The sequence below is a fragment of the Marmota marmota genome, unplaced genomic scaffold (assembly GCF_001458135.2).
Source record: "Marmota marmota marmota unplaced genomic scaffold, marMar, whole genome shotgun sequence".
Lineage (NCBI taxonomy): Eukaryota > Metazoa > Chordata > Mammalia > Rodentia > Sciuridae > Marmota > Marmota marmota.
The window spans coordinates 38,120,298-38,147,680 of record NW_026000174.1 but is presented as its reverse complement, the minus strand read 5'-3'; the positions used below and the strand labels follow the sequence as shown (position 1 = coordinate 38,147,680).

Here is a 27,383-nt window from a genome sequence, read left to right as displayed (position 1 = left end):
ATAGTTCATTGATTATTAACTGATAATTATAATTTCATAGACACTAAGTCATCACTGCTGTATAGATGTGGAATTTAGAAAAAAGGAAAATTGTGACACTTCTGTTATATAATAACACGAATAACTGTTCTGCTTCCTACTATTATGATTCTCCCAAATCATTCTTATTAGATTTGCTTCTATTATGGGCATAAAGTAGTTTAAAAGCACTTAAAAGCAAGTCAATTTAGTTTGAGTATTTCATTACCCAGCTGAAGAAAATTCAGCTGAGAATTTAAGGAACGATGAAACAGAGATTACTCCCATTAACTGAACATACTTTATGGGTCAGGTGACCAACTAAAAATTTTACTAATGCAGAAACTGATGAAAAAAATTAAGAAAAGAAGGAGGAGTGGAGGAGATCACTTTCCATAAAGTTGTATAATAAACACATTTCTCTCCCAAATGAACACAAGTTCAATTCCAGGATTTCCGTTGTTTTGTTTGTTTGTTTGTTTGCTTGCTTGTTTGTTTGTTTGGTTTTTTTTTTTTTTTTTGGATGAGGGAGAGGAGTAAAGAAACTCCTTAAAGAGTTTCTGTTGGTCATATGTATATTTTATATCTTCCCCTTCTTAATCCCCCCCCCCCAGCAAATCATTATGCCTTCAAAAAGGTATTAAAATACAAGAACAAATAGAGAGCAGAACAATGCAGAAGACAGAGATGAGAGAAGCCAGAAAGGAAATAGACAGTACCTAACTTCAGTACATCAGTAAGCATGAAAACCAAAGACTAAGGATAAAGTAAATAGTAGAGGTATGGGGAAGACTAAAGAGGAAAGCTGATCTCTGCTGATGAAATCATAAAAAGACCTAGAATTGGAGGCAAAAGTTCCCCCAAACAGAAAAAATGAATGAAGGTAGGATAAGGTGGCATTGCAGAAGGGGCCTTCACATGGAAGTCTGAATTCTAACTGACAGGAGTGCTAGCAAGCCAACACCCTGGGAATAAAGCAGGTGATGGCAATATGCTCTGAAGGGAAATTGAGCAATCCAAGAGAAACTACCTACAATCCAACACTTGGGATGTGCCACAAAGTGGCTGGGGTCTTGTCTCCCCTGCAGCACTGGTGAAAACCCCCACATAGAAAGTACTCTCTATGCTTTCTAGTTCCTATTTTACAGAGAGGGTGGGGAGTCAGTTTATCTGGCATTTGAGAAAAGTATTTTACACTTAAGAGAGAATCTGAAACAAAGTGATAAGAGGAACACACAGAAACTACATAGGGAACAAAAAAAAAAAAAGCAAAGAAAGACAGACTTGTAAAGAGCCCTTTCACAAATATCCTCAAATAGAAAATAGAGGTTAATGGCTAGATTTTTTTTCTAGTACTGACTTCATGTCAGACACTCTTAGAAAAGTTTTGTAAACATCAATTAAAATGACACTATGTGGCATTTATAGTAAACACAATTCCCATATGTAAAAAGCAAATATGTGGCACCAAGAGGAAAACAATATTGTTGTTGTATTTAGAGTAAGTTATAAAGGAGGCTTCAATCCATGCAATCTCACTCCAGAGCCCACATTTTGAACATTATGTTGCCTAATTAAGACACAGCGTCTGTGAAGCAATAATTAGATGATATAGAAAAGAGACACTCAAAGAATAGGAAACTGCTATAGAATGCAAAATATGAGTAGATATAAAACATTCAGGGGAAGATGTGAAAGAAAAAAATTGAAATTATCTTGAAGAAGCCCCCCTCCCAATCAAAAAAATAAGAAAAAAGTAACAGGATATGGTAAGAAACATCTGAATAAAAAGAATTCCAGAAAAAGACAAAAGGAGGATGAAAATTATGGAACAAAAATATATAAAAAAGAGAAGCCAAGTTTCTGGGTTTCTAGGTTATCTTATGGCAGCTCTGCACATGTGCCCACTACCTACAACTTCCCCTCGGGTTGGATAATAGCATCAGCTTTGCATTGATGTCTGAGGCTTTCCCTGCCTAATCTTGCTTCTTTCCATTGTACCTTTCTCAGGAGTTATAAAATTATTTCATTACTAACTCCATCTCAACACATGCTTCCTAGTGGACCCAATAGATACCCACATTGTTGGAGCACTAAAAGTATCCTGCAGGTAGATAATAAAAGGCTCTTATCAAAGTACATCACTGTGAAATCTCAAGATAGGAAAAGATCCAAAATTATTTTAGAGAATAAATGCATAAAAAATCAAAATAGATTACAGTCAAAAGAATGGGTATCAACATGGTAGCAGAGTTCTCAAAAACAACACTGGAGTTTAGAAACTAGTAAAAAAAAGTTTATTAAAAATCTAAGTTAATCTAAGATTTTTATTAAAAAACTAAGAAGATGATTAAAAAAAATCTAAGGGATTTTAGTTTCCACTTAGAGTTCCAGGAAAATAAAAAATCAAATTTTAAGATAGAACAATGATGTTTTAAAGATACAAAGCTTTAAGAAATTTATTTGTAGGAAGCAACATAAAGAATTGAGCCAAGAAAGAGAAGGGCGTGGTATTCTGGAAGTAATAAGCAACTTAGAAAACAGTGACAGGCATTCCCAAATTGCTGGTGAGAATGAGTCTAGTTTCAGGTAGCCACAAGCCTAGAATTTAACCCACCTGGACTGAAGTCTTTGGAAGACTTGAGAGAATAACCTAACAAGAAAATCAAGTGCATAGAACAAATGATATGTTTGAATATATTCAGAGGGAAATTTAGTGTCTTGGCAAAAAGTGTGGGATAAATAAAGGAATATATGCAGAAAGTTCAGTAAAAATAGTCCATTTTAATGAAAAGATAAACAGTGATGCTAAAACATAATTATAACATACATCATGTCTTAACGTAAAAATAGTCATACAGACATAATTGATGTGAACATCAGTTTAGCTAAATATGCAGATATAACTACTTTGGAAGGAAGAGAAATAGCAGTTTGTATGTATCAGGTTATGTATAGAAGATATGGGGAATGGGGCTCTGAAAGTATCATTAAAAACAGTAAGAATTTATAATTAGTACTTTCATAATAAGAAGGAAATAATAAGTTCTTCAATGATAAAAATCCAATAGTGGCACTAAAAGCATATCTTTAGAAATAGATGGGAAGTAACAGAGAAAACTGATAAAATATTTAAAAGAAGTTTCTTAGGGGTATTAAAAGATAGAAATGGCTAATGTGACAAAGAAGTGATTTTTCTTATAAATATTTTCATATTGTTTTACCTTTTAAGTCATATATGTGTAGATATACAATATTCTGATGATAAATAAAATATGTATAACATGCATAATATTTTTATCATGAGAATATTATATATTTGATATTTAATGATATATAGAAAATATTATATATCAAAATAAATATTGGTGGAAAACCTAAAGAATGGTACAGCTGGAGAACAAACATCAAGTAATAAGAACAGGGCTTGCTAATTTCTAGTTAGGATATATTGTAACTTCATGCATTGCCTCTCTATTTTTCTTTAATGTACTTCACCTTCTTGTACTACCTCTCATTTTTATTGATAAATAATCATATAACTGAAGATATTTAAAATGCTAAAATATATAAAGTAATTATAGACCCATTTGATCATGTCATTTTCTTACTAACAAGTGAATTAAGAAACATGGACTTACCTAAATTAGTGAGGAGGTAAGCAACTTTTTCATAAGCCTACAGTAGAGAGAACAAGTAGAAAATATTAGTCTCTTCTTTTAGCGAAGCCTGGTATTTGCATTTTTTTAAGGAAACATTTAAAGTGTGTTCAACAAAATGCTTACATTTAAATTAAGTATAAATATTTATTAATGCATGATATGTAGTGGTTTGTATAAACATACCCAAAATAGATATAAATGTGTATGGAAATACATATTCATGTATACATTAACACACACACTTATTATCTGCAACAGTGAGTCTTTTCTCTTGCCTATATTTAATCTTAATTTTAAACAAGAAAATATTTAAGCAAAAGATTGTTAATGGCTGAGCAGAGATTTGATCTTCAAATTATAGAGCCTTTTTTGCCATACTGGAAGGTCGAAAGTGAAAGTTTCTTTCTATATTATTGATAAACAATATTCCAAGCCATGACAAAAACAGTGTGCAAGTTTTCATTTCTAAAGAAAAATAGTTTTTTAGGTTATTGATAACAGAATCTAAGATGAATGTGTTTAAGCTGTTAGTCACATCACGTACAACAGATTTTTCTGATAATATTTTTCATCATCTGCCAGCTTTTTCCTTCCCTTGCACTCTCTAACCAGTTTAATAGAATTAATTAAAGACATACTTTATAATATTTTAAGTAAATATGATAGGAAAACTATATTTGCTTCAGGTATAATGCAGATATATGTTTGTAGGCATATGTATATACATTTGAATATTACTACATAACCACAAGATTCAATTAATTACTATTTAGGTTAGTCCAATAAGATGTTGGCATGTAAAATTAAAAGTTATTGATCGGGAACTGGGGTTACAGCTCAGTGGGGGAGCACTTGCCTAACATGTGAGAAGCTTAGTTTAATACAGCCCCCTGAAAAATGATAAGGACTTGAATATTTTAAGAGTTGTTGATATTTCAGAGTTCTCTCAGCTGAACTACTGTGTTTCATCTTAGCTATGATTCAAATCTATCTCTTTCTAAGACATAAACATCTTGAGACAGAAAGATTTCAGACTACAATATTCTCATACTTTCCCTGGTACAGTTGTTTTTTTCCCCCATAATGTATGTATTTATTTATTACTACACCCATACACCATCAATTCAAATTTGGGGACAATTTCCTGTTGTGCCTCTAGCACTGAGTTGAATGCTCTCACATGGGTTGAAATCTAATTTCATCTGAAACTGCAATGTAGAGTATTTCACATGAGCCAAACAGTGCTTTACACACAGTGCTATTCCTTTACAATAATTTTATTAAATAGATAAAATAAGTTCCATTTTACAGAACAGGAAACAGATTTAGAATGTCAGGCACCTGGCCTGATAGAGCACTGCTAAGCAAGTATAATTAAGATCTGATATCATGGCTATCTTGTAACATCTATGCTATGCCTTGTAACAGTTCAAGATTTTTGTTTGAATACCTAACACACAGAGCTTGTCTACAAACTGGATCAAAATAAATGTAACTGGAAGAAGATCCAGGAAGTTACAATACCTTTGGAGGAATGTTATAAAATCACAAAAGATGCTGTACTGCTGCTGGTAAGCTTTCTGGGGCACTTGAGAAACTGCATCATCTAAGGTTCTAATTCTATGGATGATTGGTACCATCAGGATGGATGGGCTATACAATCAGCCCATGCTAGTGATTGTTAACTTCAGAGCTTCAAAGTGCAGAAAGAAATCATGTTTTAAATACACGAACTGTATAGTATATGGTAGCAATCACTTTGCCAGGGCAAGTTGTAAGAGCATGCGTATGAGTATGTGAAATGGAATGGAAATCTGGGAGAGGAGAGAATGAAAGGTTTTAGGGAAAACTTTTCTGGAATCTACACATTTCTCTCTCTCTCTCTCTCTCTCTCTCTCTCTCCACACACACACACACACACACACACAATACCATATTGGAGAAACTACAATTCTAAAAATAACCCACTAATACATTTATAAGCAGAGTATTTTTATTCATATATTTTAATTAGGTCAAATATTATTTGTATGTATTAATTAGGTTAAAATATTCATTAGAAACCTTTAATGGTCAGGTAGTGTTTCTGTAACCAAACAACTGTGAACCAATAGACACAGTCTCCACTTCCATGGAAGTTAGACTCCAGTGGGCAGAGACAAATAGCAAACCATACACAATTGCTTTTCAAGAGGGCTCATTGAGCAGAGGAATGAAGCGAGGGAGGGAGCCAAGCAAGAATGTGGACCAAGCACCTTTAAGATACAGAAACAGTAGTGCAAATGCCCAAAGACTGACATGGACTTGCTTTGTCTTATGAGGGACTAGAAAGTTAGAAACTAGGAGTGGCAGCAATAAGAAAAAAAAATAGTTGCGATGAGTTACAGATCTGAGAAAGGAACATTTTATAAGGGCATAGGTGGCCAAGGTATAAAGTTTAGAATTCATTCCAAGCTTAGAAATCATCAGCTTTCCACCAATGCTTGCTAGGGTGTTATGCCAAAATTGAAAAGAGCAGCAAAGTCAGGAAAAGGACACGGTGGTTGTCTGAGCCACACCAGAGAGTTCTACACTTGTTTTATTCCTTTGCGCTCTGAGTCAAAACCCTTCTGTCCAGCCTCCACTGTGAAAACAAACTCCAAGAAGACCTTTGCAGTATTGTTTGCCAGTTATCTACCTTTCTGTATTTCTAGAAACCATGGAAAAAGACATAAACAAACTAAACAAATATGTTTTTAGAAGAGCCTTATTAAATGACTCATTTGGCATTGCCTCCTCTCCTGGGTAAGATGTGCACTCCAAGCCTTTGATCCACCCTATTCCACAATAACCTATTTGCATAACAATTGCTGATCAGTGGTAACCAAATATTAAGAAAAGCTAAGTATATTTAGAAACCTTCCATAATCAAGACCTTGAAAGAATCAGGAATGTATGCTCTGGACTCCAAAAAAGGAAACAGATCAACAATCAGGAAGACTCTAGAAACATCATGGGGTACTTATATTAACCAAATGTAGTTAGGGATTTTTCTTCTTTGCACTTATGATATGATCTCTACATGGAAAATGGATATTTAAAATGATATAAGAAACATAAAAAGAAGTTCATTCATTTCAGGAGCTGGAAAGGTTTAACTGGCATAATCCTAGAGTACCTCTGCTCAGATGTTCCTATATTTTTCTTAAGAATTACCTATTAAGCCTGATGTGAAAGAGCTGTCTTGCTGATGCAATGTTAATTAAAGTTTGACTGTGAAGCCACAAAAATACTTCTTTTCAGAGTGGTTTCACATTTTTTTTATTAATATGATTTTGAAATATTTCCTGATAGAAATAATAACCATACTATGCATGGCATCTGTAAGTAGCACTGAATTTTCATGGGAATGCAAATGAAGAAGCAAAGGATGGACTTGGGAATGACCAACCTTTGGTTTTCAAATTCTATCACTGAAGATTTTTAGTTATATATTTTGAAAAAAAATGTTAAACATAATAAATTGAAGCTTTAACTGTTGTTAAATTATTTGCTACTTATTTGTGGAATATGTGGTTTCTGATGTTGGCTGTGCATCAAAATCACCCTCATTACCTTAAATCAGTGATTCTCTAGTGCTCTTTTAGAGGCTGATCGGATCAGAATCACCAGAAATAATTTTTAAATGTTTTGTTTCAAATACAGTTTTTCCACAAAGGGAATTTGGAATGGGACTCAGGCATCTGCAGTTGTTTAAAAATGTTTGAGATAATTTGATGTATAGCAAGAATAGGAAACACTTTTAAAATTACCTTCATAATCTATACAATGGATTTGTATTCAAATGTTGATCATATTGTATATATCTTTAACCTCAGTTGAATACTTATTTAGGGGTTCCATGATTGACCTATTTTGAAATATTTAAGAATGCATAATCTTTGGTTATTAGCTTAAATTAAAATAAGTACAACAAGCTTGAAAGATACTAAAAATACAATTATTACAAAAATAATTTGAGCACACGTAATATGCAGCAAACTAAGACATTTGGAGAATAAAATATTTCAATTTCATTCAAAGAGGATATTCTAAATGCCTTTAGGCATTAACGAACAAAGACCTGGGGACACAAAAATGAAGACAGCCCTTCTTCATATGAGCTGAACACTTTGATAATGGGAGAAAGAAGACAAGATATGCACTGCAACAGGGGGATGCTCACAAAGGGATTGCTTAATTCTACTAGCAGAATCTGATGGGTGGGAGAATTGGCAAGTCCAGGAACTATGTGAGAGAATAAAAACAAAGACGAGATTATTCAATTCTATCTGTGAGACCAAAAAAAAAATTATAGAAGGTGTGATTCTTAGCCAGATGAAAAGACAAGTCTCCAGACAAAAGAAATATGCACATTTGAGACAGAAGATTCAAGAGACATGGTGTGAAGTACCAAAGTGCTACAGGACAGGCAAAAGTGATTCTGTAGGCTGGAGTTCAGGGTACAAAAGAGAGGAAAGGAGAGAAATTCAGAGAAGAGAGGAAAAGTGGCTTGAAATAATGGAGGGCAAGGGGAAATTAATTTATATTTACATCAGAGGAATTGGAAAACTTAAACAGTCTAAGGAAGGCACAAAATAAAATGATCAAAATTGCAATTTAGATAGTTCCATCATGATGCACAAGAGAGATAGGAAGAGTTTAGAATAAAGACAGGAAGACTAACTAATTAGAAGGCTGCTGTGACTGTCCAAGCAAAACATGACAAGTAACTGAACTAAGGAAGTGGAATAAAAATGATCAGCAGGTAACTGCAATGTTTCCCCAGCAGAATTCACAACAGTCAGTCACTAATCTGATGAAAGAGTTAAAAGAAGTGCACAAAGTAAAGAGTAAGGTTTCTGGCTACAGATATTATACTGTAAGAGCTCCTAGTTTAAAAAAAAAATTGACTGATGTAAATTATTGGCCATACTTAGCATTTCATAACTTAATACATATGGATAATAGTTGAAAAGCACATTGGAGTAATAGAATATATTGACTAAGGCCAAATTCTTAAATTGTGGAAACGGTGAAACAGGACTCTTGAATTCAAGTTATTAAGAAACTAAGAGCATATTTTTATTAGCCAAATATTGAGTTTGGCCTGAAAATAAGATAAAGAGAAGTAGCATCTGATTTTCTCTATGAACATGTATAATATTTGGTATTTTAATCTATCCTTATTTAACTAAGTTCTTAAGTAACCCTCTGTATTCAGGTGAAACAGAAGGGCTATTTAATAATTTGTGAAGTGCACTAGCATCCTGAGGAGAAAGAAAATGTGTAAATTCAAACAGCATTATTATTTGATGCTGATTAATTCTCAAGAATATAACTTTTTTTTCACATTGGTTAAGTTGGCTGCACATTCATTGCTTTTATGATGAATCCGTTTTAAAATCTTTTCCTTAGTTAGTTGCAAAAGCAAATGAGAAACATTTATAATCTATTCCATTTCTATCAATCCCTGGATCATTATTCCTAAAGGGCCAATAAGCAGAAATAAACATTTAGAAAAACAAAGTTCTGACTTCTCCAGGAACCCTGCATGTTTGTTGTCTACCATTAGGAAGGTATATGGGCTGTAGTGTTTAATCACATGGAGCTGGTAGGATTTTGAGAATCTCAAAAAAAAAATGTTTTTTGTGACTCAAATGACACCACCCTCACCTGCCTTCAAAGGCCTTATTTGTACAAACAGAGGTTCAATCTATTGAGTCCAGTCTTTGCTTTCTATAAAATGTTAAGAGCTTTGGAAGGAAAAAAGATACCAGAAGCCTCATCAAACATATAAACTTAGAACAGGTTGAATCTGAACCTTATGAGAGAGAGAAAACCATATGTCTGAGAAAAAATACTGGTTCTAGTTAGGGGATGTTAGCTATGATAGGGATAGGTGATAGAATAGTCAGACTTTAAAAAACTGGTAATTAAAAAGCAACTAAAAAATATAAAACTAGATTCTGGTACACCAATGGAAATTTTAGCCACATTTTAATTTTTATACTATCAGTGATAAGAGAAAGAACTTTTGTGAAAAAAAAAATATTTGAAGGTCAAGCTTTCATTTCATTCAGAGACAGACTCTGATTATAGTTCTTCAGCTCAACTGAGATGATGGTGATTTCACTAGGTGGGAACAAAGGATTGAACACAGACCTGGAGTGTCTGTTCCAGAGCTGTCATGATTAACTTACCAAGAAAAAAAATGAACACATTTGGCCTCTTCATTTTCCTTTTCAATGATATATTCCTCATTGTCAGTTCATTAATTTACTCAAAATGTTTTTGAAGATCATTAGGTCTTTGGAACAAATTACCAAATAACAAAGGAACATAGGGTACTGTTTCTAAAGGTATAATAATTGATGGGAGGTGAAGTGGGGGAATAAAGAGACACAAAACCATTAATACTGATTACCTACAATGGCTAAAATTATTTTATGGTACTAATGTTGGTGGGGAGCATGATGGATTGAGGAAGGTGACTTCCACTTAATATTTTAAATGTTTTTATACTTTAATACTCTTTTACAATAGCAAGGTATTGATTTTAGAATTCAGAGAAAGGATAAAGATAATAGATTTTAAAGAGGACATAACAAAACTATTACAACTGAAAATTATTAGATTTTTTTTTGGTATGACTTCTGCATGAATTAATTTTTTTCTTATGTTGTCAGACACATTTGGGAAAGACACAATAGAGCACAGTATATATACTCTTTCTCTCCAAAGACACCTTTGAGTATTTAAATATTTATGAAGGGGTAATAGATTAAAGAAAAGGGAGCAAAAAATAAATATCAATGAATGCAGATGTAGGCTGGAGATTTAGAAAGACTAAAAAATAAAAAGATCATCATCATTACCACATTTTGAACTAACAGGAAATCAATATTCAAATTCTGTGTATTATATAAAGATGAGAGAAATTGGGAAAACAAATAAAATGCTTGTATTTTGTAAAAAAGGAACAGGAATAAAAATAATTATTAAGGAAAATAAAATTTAAAATACTAACAAGAAACAAATATAGAGAAAGAAATTTGCTTGTTAGCTTCTTCTGTGCACTAGAAGAGGACACATTTAATCTTTTAACACCCTTATGTGTTAGTTTTTATCTCCTTTGTTTGAAAGATCAAGAAATTAAAGCTTATAGATGTTGCATGGGACACCCTGGTTCACCTGGGTCAGGCAGCTTCATTTGCATACAAAGTCCACTGCTTTTCATCAGGAAACCAGGTTGAGGAGCCACTGTCCTGACTGATGAAAGCCTGTACAGGCTTGAGAGAGACAGAGGGGAGAGGGGAGCACAAATGAGGAGCAGAGGATCTGAGTGTGTGTGCGGGGAGGTTGCTCAGCCACCATAAATATTTAAGTGGTGAAAGACAAAATGTTAAAAGTGATCCAGTCTATGTGGCTATAGTTTTAGGATTGACTCACATATAAAGTACAAAAAAAGGAGTGTATTTAATTTAGATAGAATGTTTTAAAAGCCAAATTGACAACTGTTTGTAAATCAATAACCCTATAGAGAAATATGTGCATGTTCAAAAGAAGTTATATTAAATCAAAAGCATGTGTTACATATTATCCATTACTGAGAGATAATACCGTAAACTTTTGATTATCATTACTTTCAGTTTCAAAATCCTAGTGTATGTGTGTGTGTGTGTGTGTGTATTCTAGAAAATTAGAATTAAGTAAAATTCTGTCTCCTTCTTGTGGAACTTTATTTCATGTTCTTAAATAATATTAAGATAGCATTTGAATAGGTTATATATTATATTATATGGATCTGAATTACCATTATCTTACCCTTGATCTAGAGCTAGTAAGTCTCTTTTCCTTTTCTTTTCTTTTCTTTTCTTTTTTTGCTGTTTTAAATAATAATATGACATTAGAACCCTCTACATGAGCTTTAGATTATATGGTTAAGGGTCTCTTTAAAAGAGACTAACAGAAGTTATTATCAAAGATTTGTGTTTTATTAGTTTTAAACAGAATATATTGATTTTAGAAAACCAAGAAAATTCAAAATATATGGTAAGTATAATATACTACACTAAAAACATCATATAAAATCTTACATTCCAGAAGAAAAGCCTACTAGTATTTTGATTTATAAGTGCAAATATTATCTATTTAGCTATAAGTGCTCTTTAGTTTAATTTTTGATACCACCTTTGTCAGATATATTTTTAAAATTCAAATTATTATAATGTTGTTCAAGAAATATAATATTTTTTCCTAAATTCTAGATTAATTTGAGCAACTATAAATTATCTGGTGTTATACTTTTTCAATGTTTCCTGTATCCTTCAATTTATGACACAAAGTCATAAATTAAAGTAATTTTTGTCTTGTTTGGAGATACTATAAATTAGATTCTTCTTCAACAAATTAAATCAAAACTGAAGAAAGCTGATTAAGTGAAAGATGTTAAGTATTTTCATGGCATTAAAATTTATACTTTATCACAATGAGTATTCATTTTCCCTAAGGCCTTTTATTAACTTTCTAAAATTTAAACAGCAAGTCCTCCTCCTGGTAAAATATATAACGTAAGCATTACCACATTTGGAAATAATACATATTACCTGTAAATAGTATAATTATTTATGCATTGTTGAGCTACTTATATAAATTATCTCATGATGTACATACTCTAGCATCAACACTTACTATATACGATTTGCTACAAGTTTTATAAGTTCTCTAAATCCCAGTTTCTTCATTTACATAATGGAGAGAAGATCAACCTTGTGGGATTTACGGAAGAGCTAAAATAAAGATATTATTATGGATGTGCCAATTAGTGCCACCTGTTTTCAAAGACAATTGGCTTTTATTCACAGACTTTGTTGAACAGGTAGGCACAGGCATAATATCACTCTCTTAGTCATAAACATTTGGTTTATGAGTCAAGAAATGCATGTGGTGTTGAACCAAAAAGATGCTCTCCTTGAGAAATCAGCATATAACCTGACAAAGTATTCACATATTTAGAGCCAAAGAAAACCAAGGCATAATAATGTCACAGCACAACAGAATGACAGAAAAAGAGGACACAGATAGGTAAAGAGCATTAGCCTCCTGATAGAAGAGGGCAAATGTTCATCAAATGTTCATAAAGAAGCATTGTGAAGTGGGGATGGAGAAAAGAGAGAGGATTCAAGAGACAAGAGGAAGAGAGAGAGAGGAAGATTGCTTTTGTTCCAGAGAAAGAAAAATGGAATAGCTGTCTGATTATTTTCCATTTCACCTGGGGCCTTGGAAACAAGACTGCACTTTCAAACAGATTTTCCTATGTCTTTCCAACAAATTCTATGAGATTGAGCTTATTTGAGTGGTTTTCTAATTCATACAATTCCTTATTTGTTGAAAATCACATAGCACTATCTCTAGCACTTATAAATTTAATGAATAGAAGTTATCACAAATCTAGATTATGAACTCAAAAGGCAGGGAAGGCAATAAAACTAGCATCAATTTTCTTTTTTTTTTTTTTTTTAAATCTATTCTTTAAAACATATGGATGAAATGTACATATATCCCTAGTACAAAGGTAAGAGTGCTTTTCCCTGCCCATCCCCTTTTCACCCATGGAAAAATATGACTGTAAACACTCACAAGATTCAGCAACATGATGATTATGAAATTGATACAGACAGCAGCAGCAGATGTCGCAAACTGCCAGTGTTGTTTGATGAAATTCCACTTGAATGATGCGAACCGTTCCATGACCACCAGGCGGTACACCACAACAGCAAACACAGCAGTGATCACCAGAGAAATCTGCAATGTGGGAAATGAGAGAAGACACCTTTGTTTCACATCATTAAAAATCAGAAGCAAACACCGTACATCAAAAACCGTCCCTTAGAGTTGAAGGTGTTAGCCTTTCTAAGAAAGGATACAAGGATTAAATTTTCTCTCTTAACCAAGTGAACTACATTAGAGTCAGAACAGTATAGGATTTAAACTTAAACATGATAAATCTGAGAGGTAAGGCTTATTTTAATTAGATAATGCAACCATTTCACAATGCATAATACTTCAGGACATCAAGCTGTACACAACAAATACATACAATTTTATTTGCCATTTAAAATACACAAATAGGAAATGGGAGTGTAGGTCAGTGGTAGAGTATATGCTTAGCATGTGTAAAGTCTAGGGTTCAGTTAACATAAAATAGAATAAGGTAAAACAAATAAAACATTGAAAACAAAAAGACACAAGAAATGTTTAAGCTGTTCTAAGTGTAAATTTACCATACTAATGGGCAGATTCTGTCCAACTTTTCTTTCAAATGGAATGCTCAGTTTTAACACAGGATATGCGATTAATCGCAACTTGGATATTTTCATTTTATTTTAACTTATGTATGCTTCTTTCAATGAGAGTTTTATTTAAAGAAGTGCAAAATTTTCCCTTATAAAATGCCATTACCAGCTGTGATTTCTATTTTAATTGAAAGAATTACCTAATACTGAAAAGGACAAGGTTTCTTTTGTACTCTCAGGGTCATAAAATGAGTTGGGGTTACATTACGTATTTTAAAACCCGGAATCCCACAACATTCTGATAGCGATGGTTGTACTCTACCATGAAGAATATCCCTGAGACAGACACGAGAAGACGAGTGATTTTGTCTGATGAAGGCTGATGTGGCTCAGGTTTTCCTGTGATGGGATTTATTACTTCCATCTTGTAATACTTGGCTTCAAACTGAGGGCGAAGTGTTTCCTACAAGAGAAACTAAAGTTATTTCAACATCAAAACCATAAATTAAAAATTTTCCTCTAAGAATTGATAGAAAACTTCTAGATTTGACCTATTTTTACAATGTCTTCACAGAGATGCAACTTACTAAAAATAGGATGCCAATTACTTTCCAAATAAACTCTAAGCTATATTTTAATTAGTATAATTTTCCACTAATGCAATTTAAGGAAACATCATAGCAGTAGTTTAAAAAACACATACTTCATCATTGACCTCTGTTATCTTCGTGAAGTTAAAGATCTTGTTAGTAAAAAACATTGAGGGAAGATCTAATGTTGTGCAGCTCCTCCTAGCCTGGAGGTCTGGGCTTTGGGTAGTTCTCAGCAGCATGTGATATACCAGTTTCCTTATCTCCTGGTTTCCTAACATCTCACCTCTTCTTCTTCCCATTCAATAAGGTCCCAAGCATAGGTCAATACACTTCTTCTCCTTTTCCAAAACTCCAGGAAGACTGTGGCTATAAAATATAAAATGACAACAGTAGTAATAATAATCCTGTACCCAAACCATGAGATATTCTTTTGTTCTTCAGACTGAAGCACATTTCATATTGTTAAATTATTAAAATTAACTATTATGAAATCAATATTGAAATTTCTGTTTTCTTCACCCTCTTTTCTCTCTCTCTCTCTATATATATACATATATATATATATACATATATATATGTATACATATATATATATATATATATATATATATATATATATATGTATATATATAAAACATTCCATCAGCATGCCTTCCTATAGGGGTAGTGGGGTAGAAAGATGGTGATTTCTTTCACTGAAATTGAGCAGAAGTCTTAACATGATTCATCAAAATGCTGTGAAAGAAGGTCTGTATTAAAAAGATAGCTATTATTGTTCTTTTTGATCTGCACGTGCTCATTCAAAATTATTCAGAAGACTCAAAGCCTTCTCCAGGTATGAAAACAAAGACCAGATGCTACTTGTTCAGGATCCTGGAAAAGAAGGGTATGGGAGAAAGACAGGAAAGGAGCAAAGTCATGTTGGTGATAGAAGAAGAAGCAAAAGAGCAATCAAGACCATCTTTGTTGAATATTCTTGGTGGACTATGCATGGACTCAAAGGGCTTCAATGAAAATAGTATGCTTGAACTATCATCTAAATATTCTGCATAAACAGCTAAGAGAAAGATTGTTTTCTTTCTGGTAAATGGAACTAAGAACTCACATACATGTTCTTAAACATCTATGGTATTGTTCATTCGTTCGTCTACAAATTTGCTGTTCTCTTATTTTGGTCAAGGCACTCTAACATCAGAGGTCTTAGTGTTTAGTGTGGGGAGGGATGTTATCTTCATGAAGTTAATTTGCATCATAATAAGAGTTACAACCAAGGAAGAATTACAGTGCAAAGAGAAACAAATGTGTTTTGGGGAAAAGATTTCAGGAAGTTGATAGACCAAAGCAAGGTCTTCCTCTCTGTTTACTTTCATTCTCCTCTTGAATTCAACAGAAAGGAAGGCCATGGAGAGATGATTGTGAGGTTCTCTTTCTTTTTTCTTTATAATTGAAAACCAATACCAATATTGATTAGAAAAAATACAATGTTCATAGTTACCTTACCTTACATTTTATCTCACTTTAAAATTTACAAAACCTTTTCTCACAATTTTAATTGTCACTCTCAAAACAGTTCCAAGGAAATATGTCACATAGTGTTATTACTTGGATTTTGGAAACAAAGGAGCTTAATTGTTTGTGCCCAAGATCATACAATCAATAAATGGCAGAGCTAGGGGTGAAACTCACTAGTTATTCTGCACCCACAATGCTGGGTTGATGCAGTCTTTAATCTCAGTCTGACTCCCCCTCCCCCCTTCACTCCCTCTTTCTCTCTCTGCCTACCATTAAGATCTTTGTCAACTTCTTGAGGTTATGTTTTTGTTTGCACTGTGGTTTTTCCTTCATTATAACTCTTACAATGTAAGCTAACTTTACAAAGATTATTCTTATACTCTGCCATCTACTAATTTTCTGTGAAGTTGTAGATGTATACATATGGAAAAAAACAAAACTAAACAACAACAACAAAATCCCAACAAATTCCATTGACAGCAAGACCATTTTAAAATAGCAGTTTGCAGTCACTGTTACCAATGAGAAGATCTAGGACGGAGTTAAGAGGGAAGTGGGATATAGAGGAAGTAAACAGAGGAAAAGCCGTAGAGAATAATCAAAGAAAGAAAAACTCCACAGTTTCAAATAAATAAGAAAATACAATGATTATGAACATAGGACATATAAATTTTAATATAGGGAGGACATGGATCACTAGTCCAAGTCAAGTCTTAAGGTTTCAGTGTTTTGCATATTGTCTTCTTAATGTACCTTTCCAGCATATACTTGAACTAGAGGCATCTGCCACAAAATCTAAGGAAGACAAATGTTGTCTTGTGTTTGGCATGATTATAAATGAAGGTAATAACATTGTGGAAGATACATGGGATCTTTCTCAGACTGCAGGGTGTTGTCTTTGAACGTTATATTGAACTAGTCTTTTTTAACATCATGTTGAACTAGTTTATCTCAGTTTGAGATATACTCATTTCATTCATGGCTCACTTAGTTAAAATATGAAGTGAATGAATATTTTCACTCTTAGAAATTAATTAGATAGAGGGCATACAGAATAATTTATCAGCATGCCAAACACAGAGGAAGGAAGTAAATTATCCTTTACTGATCCCTACACTAAGCATATCAATAAAAATATAATTATAATAAAGCAGTCAATGTTGAAATTTAAAACAGCAATTGCTGCTAAGGCTATAGCATGATTGGTGATTGGTGAGTTACACAAAAACCATCTGAGGTAATTAAAATATGTTTTAATTGAAGTGGTGATTATATAAGTTCATGTATTTTTCAAAAGTGATCAAACTGTACTTAAGATCTATAGATTTCATTGAATATAAATAATACCTCAAAAACTAGTTTTTAGAATGTAACTGTGTGTGTGTGTGTGTGTGTGTGTGTGTGGTGCTGGGGATTGAATCCAGGGCCTCATGCATGCTAGGTGAGTGCTCTACCACTGAGTTACTCCCCCAATCTGAAAGTAATTTTTTAAATACCAAGTGGTTAATTGTATTATTTTACTTGATCCTTAGCAATACAGTGGTTTTCCCCAGTTTTTAGCAGTGAGGAGTTCTAACCCTGCTATGAACAGCTGGAAGTGGGGACTTCAAACCCAAATTATAAGCAAGGCAACTAGATTGCAGCTGAAGGGTAGGCTGAACAATTAAAGGTCTGCATGGTTCTCTGACACTGCTGTTTTAAGGAGCCTGGAATAAGAGAAGGGGCATTTACTTATGCCAATACCTCAGCAAAAGGATGAGGCAGCACCCAATTTCAACACCCAATTTCAGTGACATCAAGGTCGTCTCAGAGAGGTTTAAACATAGAAGGAAAGGCTGAAGCTCACCCTGAAGTAGAATATGACCAAGTCCATCTAAACACATTCTAATTCCAAAAATACATAATAAAATACAGTCCTATGTTACCCAAGGTCCTCATCAAGATGTGACCCACTGGCAAACATATTACTGCCTGTCCACTGGAGTAAAAAGTCTTATTCAAATGATGGAAATGGGAGATGGACGGCTGAGAATACTGAGATCTTAATTACCATGATTGTTTTGTCTCAGAGAAGCTATATGAAATTAATATCACCCTTGATATTAGAAAGATAGAGAATATAAAATGGAGGTTGAGCTATCATGTAGTTCAGAATTGAGAAATGTGCAAGGATAGGAAAGGTAGCAGAATACAACAGTTACTAATATGGCATTATGTAAAAATGTGGATGTGTAACCGATGTGATTCTGCAATCTGTATTTGGGGTAAAAATGGGAGTTCATAACCCACTTGAATCTAATGTATGAAATATGATATGTCAAGAGCTTTGTAATGTTTTGAACAACCAATAAAAAAAAAAGAGATTTGAGTCAGGGAGATTTATAGTTAAATCTTAGATTTATGTTAAATCTTAAGAGTTTTAAAATATCCCTGTGCCCAGGTTATACCTTAGATCAATTAAATCACTATCTCTGGAGATGATCCCCTAGCAACAGAATTTTTTGAAGCTTCCAAGGACTTCCAATATTGCAGCCAACATTGAGTACTATCCCCTTGAGAAGAAGTGGTTGTGCTGATAAAAGGCAGAATGGAAATCAAAGTCATGGCAATTAACTGTGTAGAACCTCAGTGCCAGAAGCGTAGTCAAGCTGTAGTCAGAAATGAAGACTAGGATTTAATTGTTTACTTCCAGTTATTTATAAAGTATTTTAATAATCCCTTTAGATAATTGCTTATAATGTCTTTATCATTCGTTCTCTCAATAGTTCACAAAAATCTGAGTGCCAGCTACTTTATTGAGTATATATACAAAATGTGCCTCAAAATTTTTATTGTCCACAGTTTCATAGATTACAAATTTGGAATTCTGAAATGTCAGGTGACTTTCCAAAATCAAATAGATGGTCTGAATTTAAGTCATCCTAATTCCAAAATTCACAATCTTTCTACCATCCAATGTTTCCCCAGATGTTAATGGGTAGACTTGAAAATAAAGATAGTGTAAGGTGAGAGTGGAAATGTGAGAGCAAGTTGTAAAAGCCATGAATAAAAAACAAATGCCAAATGTCTTCTTTGATATAAGGAGAGTAACTAAGATCAGAGTAGGGACGAAGAGCATGAGAAGAAGATTAACATTTAACAGGGATGAGAGGTGGGAGGGAAAGGGAGAGAGAAGGGAAATTGCATGGAAATGGAAGGAGACCCTCAGGGTTATACAAAAGTACATACAAGAGGAAGTGAGGGGAAAGGGAAAAATAATACAAGGGGGAGAAATGAATGACAGTAGAGGGGGTAGAGAGAGAAGAGGGGAGGGGAGGGGAGGGGAGGGGGGATAGTAGAGGATAGGAAAGGCAGCAGAACACAACAGACACTAGTATGGCAATATGTAAATCAATGGATGTGTAACTGATGTGATTCTGCAATCTGTGTATGGGGTGAAGGTGGGAGTTCATAACCCACTTGAATCAAAGTGTGGAATATGATATGTCAAGAAATTTGTAATGTTTTGAACAACCCACAATAAAAAATTAAAAAAAAAAAAGAAGTATCCTGGAAGTATGTAGATATAGAAGTAGAAAGGAGAGTAGAATTCAAACAGCATGGAGTTCACAGGAGGGAACCCTGGTGTATAAGGTCAGAGAAAGGATTTTCTGGGAGGAGCACACAAGACAGGTGGTGCATGGTGAAGAGGGGAAGGAGGTGTATTAAAACTTACTCAATGTTAAAATATAAATACTTTAAAATTGAAAGGAAATAAAGCAAAAGTCACTGCTTTCTTCAAGAATAAATTGTCACTATAGATACAGAAATAGGTATAGAAAAATTAGATATATTATAGATATATCATGCTCCAAAGAATGTATACCAAATGTAAGTGGATTATGGAGAACTTTCACTTTCTATATCATACCCAGTACACAAGACAGCATGGGCAATTATGTGTTTTTTACCATTCCGTGTGGAATGTTTTTCAACCATTTCCCTTGTTCCTGTAAAACTGGGTTGACTATGGAGTTGAGGAGGACAAGAAGCCTCCACCAGAGATGGGAATTTTCCTCCCCTTCCTCTCCTTCACTAATAGTAAATAAGAAAGAACACGGTTAATTGACATATGAATCCTCAGTGCTAGTAATCTTCACCCATTTCTGAAACTGAACTTGACCAATTTTCATTCTATGAAGATTCATGTCAAAATAAGAAGGTACCATAAACTTCATCATGTCATGTTATCCAGGAAAGTCAGTTTTCATATAAGACACAGAGGTGAAAGGAATATTCCAGAAAAAGCTGAATATAAGACTGCATAATTCTGTTCCTTAGCAACTACACACTATAATTATTTTTATATCTGACTCTCTGACTACAGTGGCACTCTTCAATGTTAAAAGTAATTTCAAAGATGCATATGCTATGTCTAGTCCTTGTACTTTTATTTCCTTGTTAAAGTTAATAGCCAAAGGAACAGACATACATATTTTCAAAGGATCTTAAATTGAAACCAAGGCCCAGTAGTTGAAACTTACCATTGACCTTGTTTGGAAACTGTCAAAGCGTCCACAATACTTTATTACAGTTGCACTGTTGGTTATACTTATTCTAATACCTGACTTTTCCTACACTTGAAGGTAAGTTCCTTAAGTACTTTTTTTTAAAAAATTTAGGATTTTTACTGTTTGGCACAAATAAATGTTCAAGTAATTTTTTATTAAGCTGAATTTAGTAATTGGAGAGAGTCCATCGACTGTGGTCTTAAATTCTCATACTCTTTCCATTATTCCAGGTTTTCAAATTATGCTCCCTGGAAGTTCACTGGAGATAAGGTGAGAAAAGGAGTCTCTCACCTAAAAAGTCCCTTTCTTATTTGTTTAATGTGTTGAGTAATCAAGTTCAATTTTATTTGGGAAAATATTTATTGTGTTTTAAAACAACTTTGCTACATTTCTAGGTTGGATGTATTGAGAAAAGGGAGAGAAAAAGGGCCAATTTCAAATACAAATGAAGTTAAATATGTCTGAATATGGAGGACAAAAATAACTTCCAAGTATTGTTTTCATCAGAATAGATAGAGCCCTTCAGTCTTCTCAAAAGAAGGCTCAGCTGAAACAACAGTGACTCAGAGAACAGCTCTGTGCTTGCCAACTTGGATTACTCCCAAGTGCTACTAAAGACTCTCCTTCATTCCTCAGATTTATTTTCAGTAACATCCTCAAGCATAATGTACTATTGCATGAGGTAGAAATAGAAACCTTGATAAACAGGTTCTACATTTAGCAGAAAAGTAAGAATATGGAACATTTTAAATTTCCATGTTGGGGGAACACTACTATTTTTTGTTGTTGTTGTTAACATCTTATGGAAGTACAATTAATGGAGTTCTGTGCATGAGCACAAAGTACACTAATTGATATAAGAAGCATATAAATATGTGTGAAGGGGCAGACTTTGAAGAATTGTTCTCAACTCTACTTGTCACAGAGTCAGACCAGGAACTGGTTAGTCTAGACCTGCTGGTCTTATTGAATTTCGTCTTGGTCTAACGATACAAAATCTCTCTCTAACTTTACTTTCAATTTTCCTTCCCTCTTTCTCTTTCTCTAACATTAAATAAAAAAGAACATAGTGAAGTCAGCATTTGAACCCTGAGTACTAGAAATGTTCACCAATTTCTGAAATCAAATGGCAGCAGCTTTTCATCATAGAAAACTTATGTAAAAATAAGAAGGTACACATAAATAACATTTCATTATGTTAAAATAGAAGAACTCTAGCAGGGTGCAATAGCAGGTACCTGCTCAGTACTAGAGAGGCTGAGATAGGAGGATTGCTTGAGCTCTTGGGCTCATGAATTAGAGAAACCAGCCTGGGCAACATAAGATCCCATGAGAGAGAGAGAGAGAGAGAGAGAGAGAGAGAGAGGAAATTCTCAACAAAATCTTGACCACATTAGACCCTTAAGTTTGATGCAGAGTCCCTCTAAAGCTAACTCTTTGTGTCATTCAATATAGATTGCCACTTGTATATTAAGTAGACATTCCAGGAGCATTTGTTCAAATAGGGATTCTCGCTTTAGTTGCTAAAGTATTGGAGGTGTCCACACAAATAAAAACTTCTTGGCCATTTTTCAAAATTAATATTTTCAATTGCAAGGTTGATTTTTTTCAGGACTTTTTTTCATTTTGCCTTTTTTCTACTTGACAAACTTCTATACATTCTATTAAACTTTTTCTTACAAATGTAACACCAGCAAAAATCACTAGACCAAGCACTTTGCCTTTTTTCACTTCTGAAATCCAGGAATACAGGAGTGCCTGAAATATACTGGGGTTTCAATTAATAGATGCTAAACTAATTAGTCATGTAAAGAGGAGTAAAATACCTTTAAAAAATGTCCCACCAATGATAACAGCTACTGTTAAAATTTTTAGAGTTTCCATCAAGGTATTTTTCTTGGACAGAATATTTAGGACTTATACATTACTGTTATTCAGAGGTATGGTCAGGTATTAGGGAAAAAAGAGAAAAAAAAATGAGGCTATATAACTGAAGTCTTTCAAATCTCATCCTTCTTATTGGCTGGCTATCATCCACAGGAAACTTCACCAGGAACAATTACCTTTACAGCATAGTTTATGGCCTCCAGAACATAGCTCCAGTATTGAGGTCTTTATCTATTCTGATTGCAGACGCCAGGGCCTTAAACTTTGTTAATTATGTGCCTTTCAATCTATGAGCATCACTCTGAAACTGGTCTAATCTCTATGAGATCATACTGGACAACATAGATGAAAGCCAATCACTATAAAAACATTACTAACTTCACTTTTATAATAAACTATAAAATTTACCTTCTTAATAAAATAATGATGAACCTCAAAACACTATATACACTGAGAAAGAATTATAGTATGGTACTGAGGAAAAAACATGGATTTCATTAGAAATGTTCCAGGTTGTAAAGGTGCATGTGATGTGTGTGTGTGTATTTTCTGATTATGTAAACTTGGATAAATAAATAATGATAAATTTCTGTTTTCTATAACTTAAAATGAGAATAATAAACTATCCTCTTAGAGGTACTAGAAAAATGAAGTGAGGGACAAATTCGAAGTGCTCTGATCATGCTCAGTCTACTCCAAGGGTATAATACATTTTAATAACCAATTTTTTAAATGCTGCTAGTTGTTATACATAGAAAACTTTGTAGAAAAAAACTCTTCATTTCCACAGCATATGGGTACTGTACATCTTTGGGTGTCTTGATCCAAAATTCAAGCAAATGCCATTTTTTTCAAATAATATTGCTTTGTTCATATTTACAATGTTAATGAGTCTAGAAGCTCCATGTAGAACATAGAAAGAACCTTTGGCTTTCTCCAACATTGGGAGGTTAAGTGGGCCTGACACTTTTTTTGACAGCTGACTGATGGAATATTGCATCAGAGATACATTTGGTTTGAGTTTAGTAAAGCATATTTAGAAGATTCACAGGCACTTTCAGAACTTGTTCAATTCTTGTTTACCATCTAAATTAAAAACAGGTTCTGAGGAAACTCCTTCCAGTTCATACACTGATAATCTCAGAAGATTTGCTCATACTCTATGGTGCCTAAGACTGATAAAGGCAGATAAATAAGATTTGAAATATACAGATCTTTAATCTACGGGAAATTTCAAAAATTTTAACTCATCTATGAAAGACCCTAGAGATTTTCCCAAATCACAACAATTTTAAAAATGTACTATATTAACAATAATACATTATGAAGTTGAAATAAACTTTTCATAAACGATCAATAACAAAAATTAACTTTGAATTAAACAAGCTAGAAAGAAAGAATGAATTGCTTTTATAATTTCTCTTTAACGCATTTTTCAAAACATCATTATGAAGAGGTAATTTTAAGAAGCAGGAAACACAGGTCAAAAGCATTGCAGAAATTTATAAAGCAGTTAGTTGATTAAAATACTGTTACTTTTCAATATTTTGCATTTTTGTGTATGTGATTTTGGAGCATTGGTGGTGCCCCCTTTTTCTGTTCCTTTTCTGGTTTTGAAGTGGGTCTCCTTATCTCCCACACTAATCTTAAACTCTTGGGCTCAAGGGATCTTTTCATCTCATTCTCCAGAGATCTGTGACTGAGGTACTTGCCCTTGTACCTCACTTTCATTTTTTTTTACTTTTGTGCCTAATTTAGTATTTGTATTTTTGCATTCTTTTTCTTATGAAAGACCTCCAAAGTTGCAAATCCTCTTTTCAAAAATAGCTATAATGCTTTAAAAACATAGGGACCTGCCACCCTGCTACATATTCTACATGTTAACTCATGAAATCTTTGCAACACTTCCCCCATATACTAGAACTGTTATTGCTATTTTACTGGTAATGATAACAAAGCTCAAATAAGCATAATGAACCTTCCTCAAGGATGAGCTCAACTCTGTACCCCAGGTCACTGGGATTCACATGACTGCATTAGTAGGTGAAAGTGCTATTCAAGGGGAGAGATTCACAATAACCCCGGTGTGGTGTCATTCTTTAAGAATTCTGTTCTGAATTAGCACATAAATATACGTCTTTTTCTGTGGCTCAGAATTTCTAGAATGCTCAGCTTCCTTCAACACCAGGTGTTTTCACTGCTCTCTACAAAGTGTTAAAGGTTCTTACTGTCCTTTCAATGGAGGAGAAAGGCATAGGCATTGTTAGTTGCTGCCAGTGAACTTGATTTCAAAATCCTTCAGGTCATGAATAAGTTTCCTTTTCCTTCTCCTTTTGGGCCATGAAACAAATCAAGATTCTTCTTCAGAGTGTATAACTCTCTTCCAGGCAGCGTACTCTCTCTTCTCAGTCTTCTCTATGTCACTCTGATCATGGCTCAATGGTGAGAACACTCATCCAGTAAACTCTGTGAGCTGCTGTTACTGGGAATGTTAATAAGCTATTACAACTTTTATAAATGAAATACACAAGATATGTCAGGATTTTCTAATTATCTGCCTTGATTTTTGTTCAAGAAAGAATTAATAAAATCACTTGAATCTGGCCCTAAAGGTGGCAAAGTAAGTTATAATGTTATCAAATCTTCTAGTTTTGCTCCATTATTAAATGTACGCCTGGTTGGAACTTCACTTAATCAATGAAGTTCCTATAAAAATAGTTAAATTGATAAATTAGGCAAGAGTTAACCCGAGAAGATTGGACTCTATAATGAAATTAGGGGTTTAAAGGAAGACAATTTGTATAATAGTATATTTCATTACAGAGAAATGCATCAGCTGTGGTACCTGCACGCAAGAGAATGTCACATTTTTGTTAAGGAGAGCAATATCACTTCCCAACAGGCTGTCCTTGCAGATTGAAGAGGTGCTTGAGTGCTAGGAATAAAAGCCTCTACTTTAAAATTATTTTCTCAGCAGGTAGCTAGAGACAGCCCAGAGTTTTCCACATTAGCAAGACCCCCCATCCCCATATCCAACACACACAGTTTTCTCACCTGCCACAAATGGCCCCATCAGGACAGTATCATGCTGCCTTTTAACCCTGTTCACAGTTACCTCAAGTAGTCCACAGCTTCCAGATCGTCCCTCTACCCATGGGATTAGATCCTCATACCCTTAGAAGAATGGGGATTGCTTTGTGACGATCACCTACTCCTCCTCAATTCTTAAGACACTCTCACTATGCCCCTTTTACTCGGTCAACAGCCAAGTTGTTCACTTTCCCTTACCATCTTGCTCTAATTGAAATCTGGGACTAACCTGAAATCCTACTTTCCATTCAATACTCTCAAGGAATGGCTATTTGTCTCCCAAGACAATAGGTACGGAAGATGAGGAGGTGAATTTCTTGCTCTCTTCTCTGCTTTAAGACCACTTATCTCCCTCTTCAGAGGTGCCCAGATTGGAATCTTGCATTATTGATTCATACTTCCTACTGCCTCTCCTCATGGCATCCCTCCTACTCCCTGAGGAACTCACTCAGCTCTCTGGATATTTTCCAACTCTTGTCTTATTATAACTCTTATCAACTTGTCACCCAAAATAGTTCTTAGAAAATTATGATATACAGAGATAGTGTTTCCAGTACCCTGAATTCTCAGTTCTTTGATCTCTATCTTCAAAGTTGATTTCATACTTTACTCCACTCATGTACTCCTCCAGCAGACTTATATGAAGGAGAGAAAGTTCTCCATAAAGTTTACTTATCATCTCAATCTTTCTAGTTCACTTCCTCTAAATCCCAATTCCAACAATCTCTCAATTCACATTTTAAATCCATTGATCCAATCATAAGCTCACTGTCCTTCCTTTTGCCCTCACTTTCTTCTTTATGTAGCCTGTCTATCATCATTCTAACTCTGTGCAGATATTCTCAATTTGCTAGCTCTTGTCCTAGTCCATCATAAGCCCTTGGTTTGAACACAACCATGGTTAAACCCCAAACTCCATTTACTATCTATCTATGCTCATGTACATTAGTATAGCTGGATAATAACACAGGTATGCTGAGTGACTTGATTCATGGTAAATTAATGATTACTAACTATGAGTGGATGCTTGAAGTTGCCAAGCTAACCTAGTCTCTCTTCTTTATTTTAACATCCAGCACCTACATTCCTATCGATCTTGGTTGATAATTTTGCTGTCTACTTCATCATGAAAAAGGAAGCAATCAAAAGAAAAGATTCTCTCAATCCACATCTACCTCTTTATCAACAATTGTGTTCATGTCCTCTACATTCTCACGTGACTGAAGATAAACATATCCCTTGTAAAGATCAACTCTTTTGTGAACAAGCTCCCATCCCTAATGTAAAAGAAATGGCTCAAAGATCTACATATACATTCAAATATGATCACTGTATCTCAATGTCAGAGCACTAGCCTGTCATGTTTAAGACCCTAGGTTCAATTCCCAGTACCACAAACACATATATACTCATATAAACACAATCCAAAGAATATTTTTAAGTGAAAAAGAATCAGATTTCAGATTTGAATGAGCCAACAATAGGAATAATATTCTAGATACAATAAAAAAGTAAGCTTACACATGTTTTAAGTATAGTATATTCACTCATTTTTGCTATTACTATTTACTTATACATAATTATTTACTTATACATAATTCACTCACTTATTCATGAATTTATATATTTAGTGAGCATTACTATGTGCCTGATCTTAGACTAGCTCTCTGTATAAAGCAATGAAAAATGCAAACAAAAATGTTTGTTTTCATGGGCCAACTTTCTAATATAGGAACAGATAAGTTAAAAACATAA

At 33.9% G+C, this 27,383-nt stretch overlaps 1 protein-coding gene across 1 annotated transcript in view; it reads right to left on the bottom strand.

Annotated features, from left to right (window-relative positions):
• Ano3 (anoctamin 3) overlaps positions 1-27,383 on the bottom strand; it is a 390,715-nt gene that overhangs the window by 31,993 nt on the left and 331,339 nt on the right. The window contains exons 16-19 of the mRNA XM_048788513.1: positions 14,873-14,955; positions 14,319-14,459; positions 13,341-13,505; positions 3,660-3,696 (exon numbers count right to left, since the gene is read on the bottom strand). Of these exons, the coding sequence (XP_048644470.1) occupies positions 3,660-3,696; positions 13,341-13,505; positions 14,319-14,459; positions 14,873-14,955 (426 nt within the window). The remainder of the gene's footprint in view (positions 1-3,659; positions 3,697-13,340; positions 13,506-14,318; positions 14,460-14,872; positions 14,956-27,383) is intronic.